Below are 20,564 nucleotides of genomic sequence, written 5' to 3' on the forward strand. Positions count from 1 at the left end.
GGGTCATGATCTGAATGTGTATACTCTGACTGGATGCTTAATCTCTCAGCTACCCAGTCTTGATTAATTTGCATTTAAGATGTCTTTTAAAAACTTGAGAAAAAGTAATTGGTCTGGAAATAAAAACTATGTTCAGGAAAACAAAATATGAATATTCTAAACAGATAAATTATTCTGTGATCTGTGAAGGAAGGAAAAGCAGTAAATACATCAATGACTATATTTTACAATGCTTTTTCTAACAAATTTGCCCTAATGATCACCTCATTTCTACATCCAAGCTAAGTCTCCAGTTATTTATACTGGGACCAATTTGGGTTTCTAGCAGATTAAAATATTTTGCAGAAGGAAAATTGAAAGTGCAAAGAATCATGTATAATTTTGTAGAACTCTTGAGAGGTTATCTGTGGAAAATGCTTAAATGACAAGACATAAGAACAGAGAGCATTAAAGCTCTCTCATTTTGATTACCACCTAGCAATTCGCATTACCACGTTAAATTCCTGTGTAGTTTTAGTAGTCTGTGGTTCATGAACTGTTGCACTCAATGATTTTAGTATTTTTACTGTCTCGAAGAAGAATTTTAAATTTCTTTCAGATGACCTCCAGCATGTTTTTAAAAAAGGTTTGTTGCTGTTCAATCAGGGAATGCCAAGTCAGTAATAAAGAAGGCTTTGGGTAAGAGAAGGTTAGAGGAAGGGTAGGAACAAACACACACAAGTGTTTAGTGCGTGTGTACTATTCACACATGTATGAATTCATGTAGAATTTACAAAAAACTTAATGCTAAGCACAAAGTACTTTCAGATACTCCCTATTTAATTCTTACATTCTTATAAACCAACAAAGTAGATGTTATTACTGGCCCCATTTTATGGATGAAGAAACTGAGTCATGGACAGGTCATAGCCCAAAGTCACAGCTAATAAGTGGTGGAGCCAAGATTTAAACCCAGTTTAATGACTTTTAACCAACAAGATATGTGCTATTTTCTTTTACTTTATAAATACATTGGATATGGATATGAATGTTTCCTATTCAGATTTTTCTCAGGCAAATATCTTCTTTTTCCTCTTTTTTTATTATTAATTTTTGTACACTATCTCTATTCAGCATTATTCACCTCTTAATATAATATGCACATTGTAGGTACTCAAATTATTATTTTATTTTCATTTTTGAGATATAGTTTACATACAATAAAATGGACAGATCATAAGAGTACAGTTTGATGCATTTTCAAAATTGCATGCACTTGTGTAACTACCATCCAAATCCAGATATAGAATTTCTCCATACTTGTTCCTTTTTCCAGTCAACCATTCCCCATCCCCAGAAGCAAATGCTTTCTGATTTGTATTGTCATAGATTATTTTTGTTCATTCCTAGGCTTCATATAAATAGAAGCATACCATATATACTCTATTGTGTCTACCCTCTTTTGTTCTATATGTTCTTGAGATATACTCTTTGTGTGGCATGTATCAGTAGTTTATTGTTTTTTTACTGAGTAGTATTTCATACCATAAATATATCAAAAATTGTTTTTCCATTCTTCTATTTATGGATATTTGGGTTATTTCTACTTTGGAGTTATTATGACTAAGGCTACTATGAACATTCTTGTACAAGTCTGTGTGGACCTGTGTTTTCATCTCTCTTGTGTAAATACCTAGGGGTAGAATTGCTGATTCATGTATTAGATGTATATTTGACTTTATAAAGAACTATTAAATAATTTTACAAAGTGGACATATCATTTTACTGTTCCACCAGAAAATTACAAGAGTTCCAGTTGCTCATTTTCATTATCATTTGGTATTTTGTAAAAATCTACTTTGATACATAACCATATAATCTTGCTTGTACTTTTTGTTGCATAGTGTAACTTTTTTCCATCCCTTTCTTTTTAACCAGTAATGTGTTTATATTTTAAAACATTTTCTCTTATAGATAACATATTTTAGGGCCTTAATTTTTTTATCCAATGTGACCATCTCTGCCTTTTAAATAAATATTTAGTCTATTTACACTTGATTAAAAAAAAAAAGATGGTAGGCTTCTCTTCCCTCTTAATAGGTAGAGATCCACTTTCCCTTTCCCCCTCCCATAACTAACTCCCTTTCTCTCCCTCTTTCTTTTTCTTGAAACCTTTCCCTCTGTTTTGACTTTCCTTTATTTTAGTTGGATGTCTCTTGTCCTTCATATCTGACATGCTGTTGAGGCAGTTATTAAGCCCAGTGGATTGGCTTTGCTTTGAGCTTAGAGAGACACAAATTATGAGGCTCGGTGATGCATTTCATTAACCAGGATTGCATTTTTGCCAGAGGAAATAAAAACCTGGCTGCCACTCCTAAGCCTCAGGCAAGCAATGACGGCTTAACTGGCAGGTCACATCAGTCACCCCTGGTGCTTCCCCCAGGACTGCATTTTAAGAATGATAACATTTAGGAAGGACATGTCTGTAGAAGTAAACGCATGTATGTAAAGGCTAATGTTGATTTTTCCCCTCTCTTCCCTTCATCAGATCTTCTTTTTACATTCCTGTATTTCTTAGCCTGAAGAATAACCGTTCATTCAAGTCCTCATTTCATTTTATCTGCAATTATTTTTGCAATTAATCAATTGACCTTTTTTATTACACAGTGTTATGATTTTTTTATAGGTCCGTAATTGTGATGGCAAGGGGTTGATAATTTGAAATTAGTTGTGTTTATCTGGTACATAAAAACAAGTGGAAATTTACAATTTGGTCACAGTTATCTGTTTTTATTTATCTAAATGGCACATCCAGGGCACATTCAAGGTGAGGCTGGAGAAACCAGTTGGGCCTAAAACTTCCCCTTCATGAAGGTCAACTCAGATTGTTGTCTATCAATGTGCGTATTCATATAGGCATCATATTTGTGATATTATATTGAAATGTTAATTTGTAAATGTACCCATTTAAATATATGACCAGTTTCTACAACCCTGATCAAAACATTAGGGAACCAGAAAAGTGGAAATGGCCTGGCTTTTAAAAATCTGTCAGAGTCTCTGGACTTAGTTCAGGGATTCACCTTGATGAAGTGAATGGCTACATATACTCTCTAGGTGGTGAACTTATTTTCACTGAGGAATGAGTAGTCTTGCCTTGTGCGTACTAACAAGTTCACCAACTGTAAACTTCCTGATGTGTCATCTTGAGCTTAGTCAACATTTCATAAAATAACTAGATATGTACTGGATCATAACTAGAATTAAATAGCTATAACTCCCCACTAGAGTAATTTTTCCATAAGCCACTTCCTTCTTCTTCACCTACCTGGCTTATTTCATTGGCACCATTTTTAGAGAGGTCTGTCTAACTTAAGATGTGTCTGTCTAATTCATGGGTCTATTATTATAAAGTTTATAACACTAGAGTTTGGTTCTAGGAACAAAAAAGAAAACAAACATTTCTACCATATTAGTCAATAACGTAGATGGAGGAAAACTTGGATAGCTTTTTGTATATGTCTCATACTCTCATTAACTTCAAAACTGATTTTTGTTCTTGAAAAAGCAAAAGTAGATTACTCCTCCACCCCTGAAAGTTATTTAATATTCTCTCATTTGGAAAAATGGCCACAGTATTACTCTTAAATGGCCCTGTATAAAGAGAAATTTTAGTGGGTTAGTTGAGATTTCATTGTGAAGACAGTAGTTCCAAAGTAAAAGAAATAGGTTATGAAAAATAGAAGTTAGGTCCATCCATGTCTCTACAAATGACCCAATTTCGTTCCTTTTTATGTCTGAGTAATATTCCATTGTATATATGTACCACATCTTCTTTATCCATTCATCTGTTGATGGACATTTAGGTTGCTTCCATGTCCTGGCTATTGTAAATAGTGCTACAGTGACTATTGGGGTGCATGGATGGACCTAAAGTGTGTCATACAGAGTAAGTCAGAAAGAGAAAAACAAATATCATATATTAACACATATATGTGCAATCTAGAAAAATGGTACAGATGAACCTATTTGCAGGGCAGGAATAGAGACACAGACGTAGAGAATGGACGTGTGGACACGGGGCGGGGGAAGGGGGAGTGGGATGAATTGGGAGATTGGGAATGACATATATACACTAACATGTATAAAACAGATAGCTAGTGAGAACCTGCTGTATAGTGCAGAGCGCTCAGCTCGGTGCTCTGTGGTGACCTAGATGGGTGGGATGGGGGGGTGGATTGGAGGGAGGTCCAAGAGGGAGGGGATATATATATACATATAGCTGATTCACTTCGTTGTACAGCAGAAACTAACACAACACTGTAAAGCAACTATACCCCAACTAAAAAAAATAAAGTGTGTGTTTCAGGTCAAAAAGAAAATAGAAGTTAGTTTATAAAGGTATTAGTGTACATGCATTTATAGAAGCATGAACCTCTGTTAGTTAAGCTCTGACTGTTGATGAAATCATGCCTGCATCATATTGAATTTCTTAAGGATATCTCTAGGTTTGAATAAAACATTTTCTGTTGTAAGTTTAGTTGAAGCCAACATCAAACTGTTGGATTGTTTTATGAACATTTATCTTAACTCGTGACCCTGAGATACTGAGTCATAAGTCTGATATTTAGTGCTCTATAGGCCTAGATTTCAGTCAGATGCTCAGACTAATATAGATTGAGCTACTCTCCAGTGTTCTCCTGATTTAATCTCCTTTGTTCAGTGCATATTCCTATATTTTTGCTTTGTAGGAGCCGGTTCCTTTGGCTCCAGGTCGTGACCTTGATTGGGATGAAGAGATGGCAAAAGCACAGTCACATGATTGTGTTCCTGTTCTTTCTGAACATCCGCTGTATATTCTTTACACATCTGGAACAACGGGGTTGCCAAAGGTATGCACTATCTTAGGGATACTTATAGTAGCAGATTTTTTTGCACCGAGAATATTTGACTACTGACTGAAAGTATTTTATATCTTAAAGACATATTGTGTCTAAATATATAAAAATATTCATTATGTTTAATGTCAAATGCTTTGTCCTTATTTCTTTCAGAATCTTCACAAATATCAGCAATATTCAATTGCTTTAGTAAGCTGTTAAAATTAATATATATTTGATTGAATATCAGTTGGTTTAATAAAATTTTATAAAATATATTTTAAATGAAATATTTTTATTTTTTACATTGAGGCATAACTTTCATACAGTATGAAAACTGATTTTTGATTTAGAGGAATTCAATTTATCGTTAAAAATGCAACTTTGAGAATTGGCCTAGACAGTTTGAACAACAGGGGATTTATCCAGGGGATTGAACTATTTGATTTGCAGCACTGAAGACACTCAAGGATTTTTTTAAGTCTTTTACCCTGAAAGGTGTTTTCACAAAACAAAGTCAAAAGTGTCAATAATCCTGAATGTGTAAGATACCAAACAAATACCACTTTTGCCTAGTATCTCTAAATAATACTGTTTTTTTCATATGACTTCATAAAGACTTGTGATATCATCTTCCTATTCATCTTTATTAAGGAGTTCAATATTCATTGAATCATAGAATGTTAGCAGGCAAAGGGACTTTTACAATCACTTGAATCCTATAAGGCATTGACCTCTTTATTAATATTGGACCTCTGTAGCATCAGAATTCTGAAAAATGACCTGCTAACACTCTTAAAATAGTGATTCTGTTAGTTTAGATGTAAATAAAGGAAAATTAAGACTTAAGACGTTTTATATAAAATTCACTTGCTTGTGAAAAAGAGAACATTTGGTAGAGGGATATATTTTCTCTGAGTACAGAGACCATGTTTTATTACATTTTGGTCTACCATCGTGTTTTATATGTAGTTGGTACTCAAATTTTTGTAGAGTGAATAAATAAATTAATGCATATACATGAAGATATTTGTGTTGTAGAATCAAAGCCCTGTGATTTTTTAAGAACTCTGGTCATCTGAAAAATAGATATTTCTTATATTGCAGACTCTAAGATTTGTTTGTTTAAGCAGTCCAAATGATCTGCTGGATGCAATCCTTACCCTTCACTTTTTGCAATTCTGCATTATGCACCAGCCACATAGAGTCCAAATGAACGTTTGGCTGTAAAATAAAAGGGGACTCAGCAAGTTATAATCTAATATAAAAGTATCAGCATGAGATGAAACCACTGACCCTGAAAACATAGTATAACCTAACCAAATAAAAAAAATCAATTTAGCTCCTTAAAAGCCTGAAGGAATCTTATAAAAACTTTTGTGCCACCTTAATACTTTAAATCACTGAAATTCACTGTGGCCTGGATGGGGATCCTTATGAGAGGGCCGAAGAAGAGCTTGTCATCAACTCAAAGCTGACTCAACTAGTGTAGTAGAAATAAAATAAAAGTAATATACAGGGCATTAAATCTGAAAAGTGGTGGTTCCAAATAAGGAAGAAACCTAGCTATTCCAGGTTTTCTCTGGGTCAAGAAGTTCTTTGTGGGATTCCTAGATGCCCAAACTGAAGATTGTTTGATGTTTTAATCATCCTCATTTTCCTTGTAATATAGTACCATCCTGAAGATAATCTATTTCTATAGATTGGAGAAGGATTTAATTGTTCGGAGATTTCTATTCACATTGAATTTAGCTCAATTCAGTATGCATTATTGAGTGTTCATTAGGTGCTAAAAGAGATAAAAATGTGAGTAAACCACAGCCCCTTCAGCATAGTGGGATTGCTATATATTTCAACACAGATAATGTAAGATAGTCTGTGATCCTTGCCCTAAGAGGGCAACCCTACTTCTTGCTTTCTTGAAGAAAAGATGAGATTGGATGGTGTCTGAAGGATTAAATTCCATTAATCCAACAAAGATTACTGAGCACCCAAATATATATCTGTCTTTTAGAAGTTTACATTCTATGGCTAGACACAGGAAGTAAACAAATAAAGAACTATGCAATCTGTGATGTGTTATGAAGAAAAATAAAGCAAGATAAGGGTGCTAGAAAGAGTGGGAGTGCTGTTTTATCAGGGAGATGTCAGGGAAAGCACTTGACAGGGTGACATTTGAAGGATGAATAGAACTTCTTCATCAGGTGACATAATGGGGAGGAGGGCATGCCAGGTAGATTGGGTCGACATAAGCAAAGGCAGGAGTGTGTAAGGAGGGTTCCAGGATGGCTAGTGCATTTGGTGCAGATAAAGAAGAGAAATGGGGCTTCCCTGGTGGTGCAGTGGTTGAGAATCTGCCTGCTAATGCAGGGGACACGGGTTCGAGCCCTGGTCTGGGAAGATCCCACATGCCACGGAGCAACTAGGCCCGTGAGCCACAACTACTGAGCCTGCGCGTCTGGAGCCTGTGCTCCGCAACAAGAGAGGCCACGATAGTGAGAGGCCCGCGCACCGCGATGAAGAGTGGCCCCCGCTTGCCGCAACTAGAGAAAGCCCTTGCACAGAAGCGAAGACCCAACACAGCCAAAAAAAAATAAATAAATTAAAAAAAAAAAAAAAAAAAAAAGAAGAGAAATGGCCAGATATATAGGCAGGGGCCAATTGCTTAAAATTGAGCCAAGAAATTTAGTTTATATACTGTACATAAGGAATGGAGAGCACTAATGCTTCTTAAGAAAGAGAGAAAAATATGAAGGAAGGTAACCCTTGCAACATTTTGTTGAGAAGATAGGCAAATACACATAATGGAAACAAGGAGATTGGTTTTTCAGGCTGTGTTTAGTTTAGGACCTTACTTAGGACAGCAAACTCATTAGGGAACAATCAGATTTGGTTCAAGGATAAGAGTAAGGCAGAGGAGGAGTCCAAGACCTTGAACCTGAGAACATAGAAGAGTGGTTTCGAATATTTACTAAAGTAGAAACAAAGGAAAATGGTTTGGGGCTGAGAAAACTGGGAGGTTTTGGACATATTGAGTATGATGTATCCTTGGGACATTAACATGGAGATGCCCAGCCAGTAGCTGGAAGTGAAAGTCTGGGTCCAAGAATACATCTGGATTTGCAGATAGACCCTTGGAACGTCATTGGTTGTAGAGGAATGGTGTTTAAATCATGGGAACGAGTAGGTTTTACAGAGTAGGACATGCAGAATGGCAAGACAAAGTAGTCGTTTCTCAAGGTCTTTTAGAAACATTTCCCTTAACCCTCCAGTGGACTTTAGAATTTCGATTGCATTGAAATTATATGTTGCCAACAAATATTTATGCCACTTATTTTATTCTACTTTTTAATATATTACTTTTTATTTATTTATTTTCATAACATTGCATGTTCTCTGAGGTCTTAGAATATATTTCATACATCTTTGAATCCACTATGGCACTAACCTTAGAATGGGGCCATGGTAGATCATCAGAATATTTGTTAAATAATCTCCTACTTTTCCAGTTAGCTCCCAGATGCCTTTTTTTTTCAATTAAAATATAGCTGATTTACAATATTGTATTAGTTTCAGGTGTACAGCAAAGTGTTTCAGCTTTATATATATATGTATACATATATGTATATATTCAGTTATGTATATATATATTCTTTTTTAGATTCTTTTCCATTATAGGTTATTACAAGATATTGAGTATCCAGATACCTCTTTATTCATAAGATTCTCACTTCATTTTTGGTAGGCATAATCAGAATTAATAGGACCTGAATTTTTAATATTGGGATTCCCAGAATAGAAGTACAGGAAAGATGAGCACACATGCATTTATGAAGCATTTAAATATAAATTTCATGTCATCATATAATTTGTTTTCTTGATCTTTGATCTTCATGAGGAAAAATAATGTTGTGAGCCCATAAAAATATTCTGCTTAAAAATGCTCTTTTCTCATAGGCACATATAAGACACACACAATGCAGTCTGTTTTTTGGTTAGAATTTTCAGATATATCTAGGGCATATTTGCATCTCTGCATCTGCCATCCCTGGATTTGTCAGGTTGTTATATGACAGGTTAATCTGTTAGCTGCTGCACATATTCTAGCAACCACAACTGAGCTGCTTTGCATACATTTCTGTCCTGTTGTACACTTTTATCCTGTTTGGTTTGGGTACCTATATTCAAGTTACTTCAAGGAACTACACAATAGAAGAATCCCTCATCTGGATGGGGTGTCGTTTTGGGAGTGGGAGATTTAGTGATGGTCATATTTATCTTCTTCCGGCTTGCTGTCATGGAGGTATGGAGATAACCAAAAAAAAAAAAAAATTAGTGCCCAAGGAGCACAGGGGAAAAGAAACCAAAAGCAAAGAATTAGAAAAGAAGGCATGACAGGAAGGTGGTAGATAAGTCCTTTGTCCTGATGTGAATTTATATAATTTACATTAACTTTTATTCCTACGTGTTAGGTGACTTATTCATATTCTATACTGTAGAAAAAAATAAGAGAAAGTCAAATAAAAAAACCTGTAAACTTTTTTTTTTAAATCTGTGGTACAATTCTTGCAGTTAAAATGCTGCACTTGCTGCAACTTTGCCCCTTATCTCACAGTTGTTCAGACCAATGAAAAATTATACTGCTGCTTAAGTAACCTCCATAGAGGCAGCTTCAGAGTCATTGTCTTGTCTACAGCAAGAGACTTTATGTTTGACGAAATATACCAAATGGAATCATTCCATTTCTACTAATATGATTCATTAAATTCTGAAGGTTTCAAGGGTTTCTCTTGAACAAAGAAGAATGTTTTTAAAAAATTATAGTTTTCGTATATGTGCTTATTCATTTAACTGTTCACTCTTTTAATCAGTCGGAAAATGTATTAACTGCCTATTCTATGCTGAAGACACAAAAGCATTCTTATGGTGCCCAGAGTGGTGGAGAAGACTTAGCAGTAGGTGGATGTTGTTAGAGCTCAGAGGCTTAGAGAAGTTTGCAGGTCTTGGGGCCATGAAAGAGGAGGGAGAGGCTTTTCACACAAACCTAGTGGGTTTGGATGGCTTCCAGAAGAGGTGACACTTTCACAGTGTTGTTAAGTACTTGTGTGATCAAGTAGGAGCTAACCAGGTTCAGAAAAGGGGTGAGGGTGCATTCTAGGAAGAGGGGATATCACCTGTAAAACCACTATAAGAACAAGAGTATTGTTGGTTTGTTGGATTTTTTTAAGTAAGCAGAACCATACCTCATACTTTTCAACTCACTGACTCCAACTGTTCTTTGGTGATAGATTTCTTTTCTTCAGGTAATATTTTTGTTTCCTCTTTCTTCTTGTTTTGTTTTTACTTAATTTGCCAGACTGAATTGAAATGTATATATCAACATACATACAAAGCATAGGCATATACACGTGTACATATAGACATATACGCATATGTATTTACATATGTATGTGTGAATGAATATCTATTTTATGTATGTAAATATGTATATTTGTCTTGTACAAGTCTTTATTACAGAGTAGGGTGATAGAGGGGCTCAACTTAGGAAGTATGAGGTTTTGTCGGTTACTCTATCTAGACTTCTCTTACCTGAATATTTTGAGATTTGCCATTCAGATTTTTATAGATCTACTAAAAAACATTTTAAAGACTCCCAAACTCTTAATCTTACCACACATCTCAAACTTCCTTTCTCTTCTACTACAACTGATGTTATTTCAACTGTATTTTTTTTTTTAATTGTGGCAACCAAACAGTACACATTTGATACAGACATGTTTTCTGTTTTATGTTAATGGCCCCATTTATAATATTTCGTGGCTTTCCTTGTCTTCAAAGGCAGCTCATTAAACTGGAAATCATAAAGAACCATCTGTGATAACTGCCGTCCCATTCCTGGATGATGAATAATCAGCCTTTAGTTTCACTTGTAGGGACTGAATTTTTAAAATACCCATATACATTAAAAGTGTTTTGTTTAAAGAGCACCTGTCTATTCTGAGATAGAATTCACTTTCATGTCTTTATTAGGGACATGGAGTGTTAGTCCCACCTGGATGTTTTTCAAGTTCTCCAGAAGACTTGAAGTATTATGACTGATCCTACAAAAACTAGAACAGTGTATTGGCAGGTTACAGGACTTTTCTGAAAATATATTAGATCATCTATTTTTACTTTTAAGGTAGATAGGGTGTAAGTACATAAAGTAACATATTCAAAAGAGTGAAATGCAGCATGCTTGTGTTTTAGGGGTAAGCACTGATGTTGAATAATATTTATATCTCATACTCAAGACTTCAAATATACTTTAAAATGCCATTTTTTTGTTTCTGATTAATTTTGCATACTAGAGTATAATGATTTGTAGGTGTTTTTGAGCATGGTTTATGTATTTTCAGAGGCTGAACAGGGTTTATCTTTTGCATTTTAATTATCATTACCTGGAAAATATGATTACAGACAAGAAATGCTTTATCATCTTAATGTTAGTCACATATTAATATTATAATAAAGAAACTCTCTTTTTAAAACTAATCTTTCAGTTTTTTTACTGTTGAACTTCTTATAAAAGATCTACATGGAGAATATGAAATTATGCAGTTTTATTTTCTACGCCATACCAAATACCCAGTAAATTGAAAACTGTCATCTGATATTTCATATCAATAATCTATATTAATGAATAAAAAAAAGTCTGAAGAAAATTTTTATACTCATTCTTTAAAAAAATAAAAATAAGTGGATATCAAAGACCAATGATACACAGACATGACTTTTCTGTCTCCTGTAGCTCCACTTTAGCTGTTTTTAATGAGAATGTTCGACGATAACCTCTAAATTTTTAACATTTCTGCCTTTTGTGTGGTATTACCACAGGGAAAAATAAAAAAAAAACAGTAATTGCTAGAATTAAGGAAATAATTTTGTTAGGAGGACATTAAATTCTAGCCTGTAAAATTTTATATACTTTTTCATGTATGGTCTCATTTTTGCGTCTAACTTTTTTGGGGTCAAATGGATTTAGGTAGCCACCATTTTACAGACAAAGCAACATTGGTAAATAACCTTTAAAGAAGGGTTCACTTGAGAGGCAAACAGAAATTTGATAACCTATCCTTTAAAATATCTTATAAGTTTTACAAGTGAATTACTACTCATTTATTTTCTCCTTAGCCTTTTATTCCTTTCTATAACTTCCAGTTGATTGATCTTACCCTCATTTAATATAAAAATTTACCCATTTATAATGATATTTAGAATTATTTATAAAAATGACCTCTAAATGCAGGGACAGGCAGGTGAAGAGAAATTCTAAAACATCTTAAGTGAAATCATGACTGACATTAATTATCAAAGAATATGGATAGCATATTTTCTATGGAAAAACTTCACATTTTATCCTCTACCAAACGAATAAAAATTTTTAGAAAAGAGTGTTTGCAAGTTGATTAATATCAAATTCATCAAGGTATTGAACTATAGGAAAAGACCTTCTCAATAGGACAAACAAATTAGCAAAATGGGTGGAAGACCATACAGCATATACTCAGTAAAGAGCTGCTCAGTTTACGTGGGAAAATGCATGTGTGAAATTTACTGGCAGGGGCTTAGGATTTCTAATACTCCCAAGGTGATCAAGAGAGCCACCTGCATGCTAACCATGTCATACAACCTAGAAAGTACCCATCAAATGCCAACAAAGTTGCCTGTGATGTTTGCCAAGAGACCAGATAAAATGTATTCCACAGTTTGATACCTATGTTTTATTAGTGGTACCTGAGGAGAGCAGCAATTTTAGTAACAAACAGAAAGTCAATTTCTTTTTCATTCTCCTGATTCATGTATGTGTGTTACAGTTAACAGAACTGTGCCAAAAAAGTTCAACTAGTAGCACATTCGTTAATTAGGACCATGTGTGCCCTTTCAGGTAAAATAATTATCTTCTTCACAAAGCAATTCTAGTTGCTCTACTGAGAGGTGCTTGAAAATACTTGTGAGTGAAATATAACATATTTCTTAGCAAGCATTCACCTTCTTGCTCTGAATAGTCACATCATTAAGTCTTTTTGAACCAATGATGATTAATGTTTATAGTGAAGCAATAAATGAAATTAATTATTAAATTTACTATCAGTTATTATTTATGATAACTCTTACGCTCAGTTTTCAAAAATAAATCTTGTATTAACATTGAATATGTTCACTGTCAAGGATAGCTGCTAGAAACTTTAGTACTGTGGTGTTAACAATCCCTACTTTTGCCCAAATGTAATATAAGGAAAATCTGTCAGCCTTAGATCCAGCTCATCAGGATTGATTCCTCAGAGTTTGAGAATTCATCACTAAAGAACTGCTCAGCTCTGATACTGTGATAGTGTGACCACAAGGGTAGCATTGTATTAAGAATCCAGTTAGAATATGACTGTTTCCTCTAAGCATCCTGTTATTATTTAATAATATTAAGGAATAAACATCCTTATAGTAGTCTGTATCTTAGGCACACAGCTACCTTTGACATTTCTGTGCACTTAATTTTGAGAGTTTCCATTTTTGTTCTGGAAATATGTGTGAAAATGTAATTGTTGAAAATTTCATGCTAAGTCTCTGTTTTTTTTTTTTTTTTTTGGCCGTGCGCAGCGTGCAAGATCTTAGTTCCCCGACCAGGGATCGAACCCATGCCCCCCAAGGTGGAAGCACAGAGTCCTAACCACTGGACTGCCAGGGAATTCCCTGTAATGTTGATAATTTATGTTACCACTGGAAATTTTTTTTATTGCATGTGATTCCGTGAAATCATGTTTTCTTTAGAAGGTCCAGAATGGTCTGTGAGAATGGATTCTACAAATGGACTGATACGGACAAATTATTCTGTTTTCATTATTGGAGGAGCCAAAGAAATAGTGATTCAGATACAATTATATGAAAGCCAAAGTTATTTATAGCTTATAGAATATGAAATACTTTAAACAGGAACTTTTCTTAAGTGGACAGTATGAAGAAAGAGAATCTTTTAACACACTGTCTATTGATTTTAATTTCACCTTTTCTCTTCTTTAGGGTGTGGTGAGGCCCACTGGAGGATACGCTGTAATGCTTAACTGGTCAATGTCTTCTGTATATGGACTTAAACCTGGAGAGGTAATCATGGTTTTAAATTCACATTACATGACATTTCTCTGATTAAGATATATGCATTTTATTATCTTCTTTTTGTTTAGGTGTGGTGGGCAGCTTCTGACTTAGGCTGGGTTGTCGGACATTCCTATATCTGTTATGGACCTCTTCTACATGGAAACACAACAGTTTTATATGAGGTAATAAAATAAAATTAATACCACATATACATAATATTAATTTTACTAAAAGTTTTAGAGAAGTAGTCCTAAGTAGGAAATGAAAATTGAATGGGGGCAGAGGACGTTTTTATGTCTTCTTCCAGTTATTTCTTAAGAGAAAGAAATATATATTTAGAAAAAAATAAACAACTATTTAAATTGTGTTGAACAAAGACATAAAAATTATATTCTGAAAAATATACACTAACAAGCTTGATGTCTATCCCTTTCTAGAAAATATTACTAGACTGATACTGATTTAGAATCTTAGAAAACAGCCATCATAAAACAAGCAACAGAGATTCACCTCTTTGTGTTCTTGTAGCATTAATGGATTTCAAATACGTGGTTTCTTGATTTTAGCTAGACCTCTTTGGTAGTTTCTGATGATCGCTATATGTATAAGGGAGAGAATCATAGACTGATCAGATTCATAGCTGAATAAATAACTGCTTTAGATTCTGTTGCATGGACTAATGTTACCCAGGAATAATATTTTTGTGTGTATGTTGGAAAATTCTGCTCGTATACCTATTCTATTTAATTTTAGCAAATGCCTTATATAAATAGTTAAAACACATACCTATCAGATATGTAGGAGATCAAAATTTGAGAGGGACAGCAAATTGGTGGTTTGCTAAATCAGTATACAAATGATCTTGGACTTTTGGGATAAAAAACACAAGATGGGAAAATATGGAAATCTTTACAATCTTATATTTATATTAAAAATAATTGCAAAAATGAAGTAAGGGAAACTTGAGTTGGTTGCAGTTTATGTGGTTAAATACCTGTGTATTATGAGTTCAAACATGAGCGGCTGATAGGATTGCTTTAAAAAAATACTCACCATATGCAGTGTTGTAATCTTATTTTATTTTTTCACACTTGGAAATATGTGTTCAGTTTAATGAGGAGGAGAAAAAATCATTACCTTTTAGAAAGAATTTGGATGAAAGGAACCAGGGTGAAAATGTCATACAAGAAAGAGATGAAGGAATTGTGAATGGTTAGTCTGATAAAAATAATATATTTAGTGTGCATGTATGTTAAGTATCTTTTGACATTTAAAGAGTTGCCACATATAAAGGAAGTAGTGTAGTAATGTAGTAATGTGGAGTTCCAGAGACTATCTTTTGGAAATAATCAGAGAAAATTTAACTGTCCGTTAGTAGAATAGGGAAGTTCTCAAATAGGAGGCTCTCTTTCACTTAAAGTCTGTCAACATCAAGAAAGAAATTTGAAGAAGGGAATTTTTTATGCGAGGTGTGGATAATAGTATTAGATGATGTCAAAGCTCTTTACAATCTTAAAATTCTTTAACTCAATGATTCTGAAAAAATTACAGACTATTCTTGATCTTCATGGAAGTCTCCTAGTCCCAGTCACCATTTAAAGACATGAGTGTTTCTTCATTTTCAGCTGGCTGGTTTTCTGTCTCTGAATGCTCAGAGATACTAAGGCAGACTTTGACACAAGTATTAAGCCATCATGCACTACTCCACATATTTTGTACTATGCCTTTGTCCTTTGTAGACTTAACATGCACTGTGGTGTTTGTAATCATTAAAACATAAAATAATCTTGACACATCTGTCCCATACCAAAATCCTTGCAATAGAATAAATGTTTTTATTAAAATAATAATTCCCCTTGAAGTAAACAAAATAAGCCTCAACACTGAATACTTATAATGAATTGTGAAATTGCTAACATAAAGTGACAAAGCCAAAGGTGCCATTATATTGAAAAGTATTTATATTTATAAGTATGAATCTGCCTTTAGAACTGAAGTACCTGGAATTTTTGTGCATTTACCATTGGCCTTTTTATATTTCTCAAGTTTATTTAAAACATGACTTTAACACCATGCAAGGGGCTCTGTTGTTTGTCTTTATCTTTGAATGATGTGCTCAAGAACATTGTAGATGCTCTAAAAGTATTTGTTGTACAAAAGAGTGATCTTTTTTTTAACCTTTTAAACCTTATCTCTGCACTCTGGTTTCTTTCCTGTGACTTGTAAACATCTTCAATTCTCTCTGATCACAAAACAAAGCCTTTTAGACTTTTGCACATTTCTAGATATCCCATCTTTATATTCTTCTCCACTAAGTTCCTTGAAAAAATACACTTCCCATACTGTGTGAACTTTATATTCTTCCAATTATTGTTCATCTCACTGAAGTCTGGTTTCTCTCCACATTGCTTTATAAAGCTGCTGTATCAGAGGTGAACAGTGACTTCATAAATGACAAAGTCAAAGGGCCCCCTTCAGTTTGATTTTATTTTTTCTCTCAGTGGCATCAACCCTGCTGACTGAAGGTAATTCTCTGTTTTCTTGAGCCCCCTGCCCTTTTGCTATTGTTCAGGCTGTTTCTTTTGCCTGGCATGACTTTCCCTCTCTCTTTCCTTGTTTGGTTAATTCTACCTATCCTTGTAGACTCTGATTAGATGTAATCATCTCTTGGAAAATTTCCTCATAGTCTTTGGCTGTGCTCGGTTCCCCTTTTGTGGTTCCGTTGCCCTTCCCGAACATATGTCTGTTAGTGAGCTGACCACACTGTCCTGAATTTATACCTAGTAAAGTGTGGGAGCCTCAAAAACCAGTCTCAGCATAGTGCAGAGTACACACTAAACACTTAATAAATGCTTATAGAACTAAATTGTATGCTACTCCTCTGTTCTCTTTCTACCTCTCTGACAGCTTGTCCTCCTTTTCCTTTCTTGGTTTCTTTTACTTTGATTCTAAACACTGGGGATTAATACGGTCTTGTTCTTAGTCCTCTTTTCCCATTCTGCTTATATTTCCTAGATAATCTCCATGCAGTTTGATTTGAGTATTACTAATTAAACCAAGGCTCCCAACTCCTCCTTTCTATATCTGACCTTCCTGCTAAGCATCAGCTTATTATTAGGCACCTTCAGATGGCCCAGGCATCCCTTATGCTCAAGACAATGTGAAATGAACTCACTATCTCCTCTCTTTCCTGCAAAGACATTGCTTTCCATATACTCTACAGTGTTGTTAATGTTACCTGCATTCACTCAGTCATCCAAACTAAGAATCAAGAAGTGATTCTAACTTCATTCTCCTTACATATCATAACCTATTGCTCATTACATTCTACTGAATTTACATTTTAGTACCTATCAAAAGTGTCCTCTTGTTTCCATGTCTCCTGCCATATGTTCAAGGCTGATAGTTTAGCTAGTATGTTGTTGACTGGTGTGTATTCTGTGGTTAGCTTCTGATCTCACTTGTGTGGTGCCTATCCTTTCCAGTTGTATATTTCAGATAGCCAGTCTAGAGAATGTTCTAACAAATACTCCTGCCTTCAGAAGTCCTTCCAGGCCATCTCTACCCAAACTTCAATTTCTGAGCTCTCCTCACTTAAAATTGTCTATCTAAAATGCAAAGGCCAAGATAGAACTTCATTGCTTAAAATTTTTCAAAGGGTTGAGTTCTGCCTCTAGGAAGATAGAGATGATATCCTTTTCTCTATTCCTCCCACTAAGTAGAACTAAACATTTTAGGTGTTATGTCTAAAACAAACATAAGACTGAAAGGTGGAGAGAAGAAGGAAAACTGTCTTTAGGGACCTTGGGACTCAAGAAACAACATAATGATGAGAACTTGGGTTTTACTTTTCCTTCATATGTCTTAGATTTGTGTCTGAAGAAGCTGGCAATCCAGAAATGCCAACAACTGCAGACCAAAAAAAAAAAAAAAAAAAAACCTCCAAAAAGAAAAAAAATAAAGCCTGATCTCTCAAGCCAAAGAATTAGGAAGGAGCATCCTAAGCAAGACATAAAACTTTTAGATGGCTCTACTCCAGATAAACGCCACAGAAAAATCCATAATCCCACCCCCACCACCAAACAGCAAAGGCTAAGTGGGAAGCTTAGACTTCCAAAATTGTCAGGCTTTAAGAAGGAGCCATAACCCTCCCTCTTCCCACAGGGTGGTGTCAAAGGAGTTTGACTAGGGAACCAAGATTTTCATCCCTGTTAGGTTGTAATGAGGACCCCTTGAACTTGCAATGACAGTAGAGACCAAATAAGGAGGCTGGACTTATCCCCCTTACCTATCAGTAATGAGGTACCCTTTCCATTCTCCATTGGGATGGAGTCAGTAGAAGCCTAGTAGAAAGTCAGGACTTTCACCATCAATAACAAGACCACTTGTCTCTTCCCTGTGGTGTCAGTGGACGCCATGTTGGGAGCAGTAACAGGGAACTCTCACCTTGTCCAGCCAGGGAGGTGCCATTGGAAGCCTACCGTTAGAACTAGAAGCAACCCAGCAGTAACGAAGTGCATCTTCCCAACTGGGTATCAATGGAGGCCAAATGAGGAACCTGGATTTCTACCCTTACCTCTTCCTTCTTTGCTGGAGTGAAATCTAAGTAAGCCACTTTAAACAAGATTTAAATATGAGTCAGTCTCATAATATAATACAAGAAAATGTCCAGGATTTGATGAAAAGATCATTCCTCATACCAAGAACTAAAACGATCTCAAGCTGAATATGAAAAGACAGTTGATAGATACCAATACTGAGATGACAGAGATGTTAGAATTATCTGACAGAGATTTTAAAGCAACTGTGGTAAAAATGCTTCAACAATTGATGATGAACATTCTTGAAACAATTGAAAAAATAGACAGTCACAGTAAAGAAATAAAAAGTTCCAGCAAAGATATAGATGCTCTAACAAACAACCATATGGAAATTTTAGAACTGAAAAATACAATAACCAAGATAAAAACTCAATAGATGGGCTCAATACCAGCATGGAGGGGACAGAGGAAACAATTAATGAACTGGAACAATAGAAATTACCCAATCTAAATAACAGAAAGAAAATAGACTAAAAAGAAAAAACTAACAGAGCCTCAGGGATATGTGGAATGATGATAAAAGATCTAGCATTTGTGACTTCAGTGATGGAAGGAAAGGAGAAAGAGAGTGGGCCTGAAAAAAGTACTCAAAAAAATAATGGAAAACTTCTGAAAACTTCTCAACTTCTCAAATTTGGCCAAAGATATACATCTATAGATTTAAGAAACTGAGCAAACCCCCAAACAAGATTACTCTAAAGAAATCCACATTCACACACAAAAAACTTAACCTTCTGAAAATTGAAGGCAAAAGAAATAATCTTGAAAGTAGTGAAAGAGAAAGGATACCTTATCTGTAGGGGTAAAACCGTTTGAATGACAGGATTTTTTCAAATACTAGGGAAGCCAGAGGGAAGTGACACAATGTTTTTCAAGTGTGGAAAGAAAAGAACTGTCAATCCAGAATTCTATATTCATCCAAAATATACTTTGAGTATAAAGGAGAAATGAAGACATTCTCAAGATGAAGAAAAATTTACAGAATTTGTCACTACTAGGCCTCCCCAAAAGGGACAGCCAGTGGCCAGTAGTTAATGATAAAAGACTAAGTACTTCCCCTGATGTCTAAGAACAAAGCAAGGATGTCCACTCTTACCACTCTATTCAATATACTCCTGGAAGTTCTAGCCAATTTGATAAGGCAATATATGGAAACAAAAAGAGAAACATACCAGAAAGGAAGAAATAAAATTGTCTTTATTTGCAGATGGCATGATTGTCTATGTAGGAAATTATAAAACATATTTTAAAACCCATAATTAATAAGTGAGTTCAACCAGGTCTCAGGAGACAAGGTAAGCATGCAAACATCAATTGTTTTTCTGCATAATAAACACCTTTGGCTACAAAAGAGCAACATGAGGAGTCCTTGTAGAGATGGAACTGTCCTTCATCTTGATTATATCAATATCCTGATTGTGATATTAAACTATAGTTTTGCAAGATGTCACTGACAGGGAAAATTGTATTAAGGGTGCACGACATATTTCTGTATTATTTCTTACAATTCCATGTGAATCTACAATTATCTCATATAAAAAATATAACTAAAAAGTACAGAAAAGGCTTCAGGGAACTCCTGTCAAAGAACGTAATTCAAACTCATTTGCATGATACAAATGATCTGTAGTCATGTGCCCTTTGCCTACCTCTAAAGTATGTCTCTTGTTCCTGGCCTCTAATTCAGCTTCCCACCCAACAATACAGTCCTACTGGCACTTACATGAACAGAACTGCCAGTGATTAAGTTGTTTCCTCTACTAAAATTCCACTTTTGTTCTGATCACGTAGCTGAGTGGCTCTTTTTCTTAAGGGATCAACTTAAATTTCATCTTCTCTCTGATATTTTCTTTGCCTTCCTCAGGCTGATTGAAGTTCTTTATATTTCTGTTATACCATCTAGATTCCTTTGATCTTGTAAATACAGTGCTGTGATACTGTAAACTCTTTGAGGGCAGGGAATGTTTGTCAT

At 34.8% G+C, this 20,564-nt stretch overlaps 1 protein-coding gene across 2 annotated transcripts in view; it reads left to right on the plus strand.

Moving 5' to 3' along the window:
• Positions 1-20,564, plus strand: part of ACSS3 (acyl-CoA synthetase short chain family member 3) — a 143,738-nt gene that overhangs the window by 54,230 nt on the left and 68,944 nt on the right. For both annotated transcript variants that reach the window (XM_059936596.1, XM_059936598.1), the window contains exons 5-7: positions 4,731-4,871; positions 13,917-13,997; positions 14,078-14,173. In XM_059936596.1, the coding sequence (XP_059792579.1) occupies positions 4,731-4,871; positions 13,917-13,997; positions 14,078-14,173 (318 nt within the window). The remainder of the gene's footprint in view (positions 1-4,730; positions 4,872-13,916; positions 13,998-14,077; positions 14,174-20,564) is intronic.

This window comes from Balaenoptera ricei, chromosome 10 (assembly GCF_028023285.1).
Source record: "Balaenoptera ricei isolate mBalRic1 chromosome 10, mBalRic1.hap2, whole genome shotgun sequence".
In the NCBI taxonomy this organism is placed as follows: Eukaryota; Metazoa; Chordata; class Mammalia; order Artiodactyla; family Balaenopteridae; genus Balaenoptera; species Balaenoptera ricei.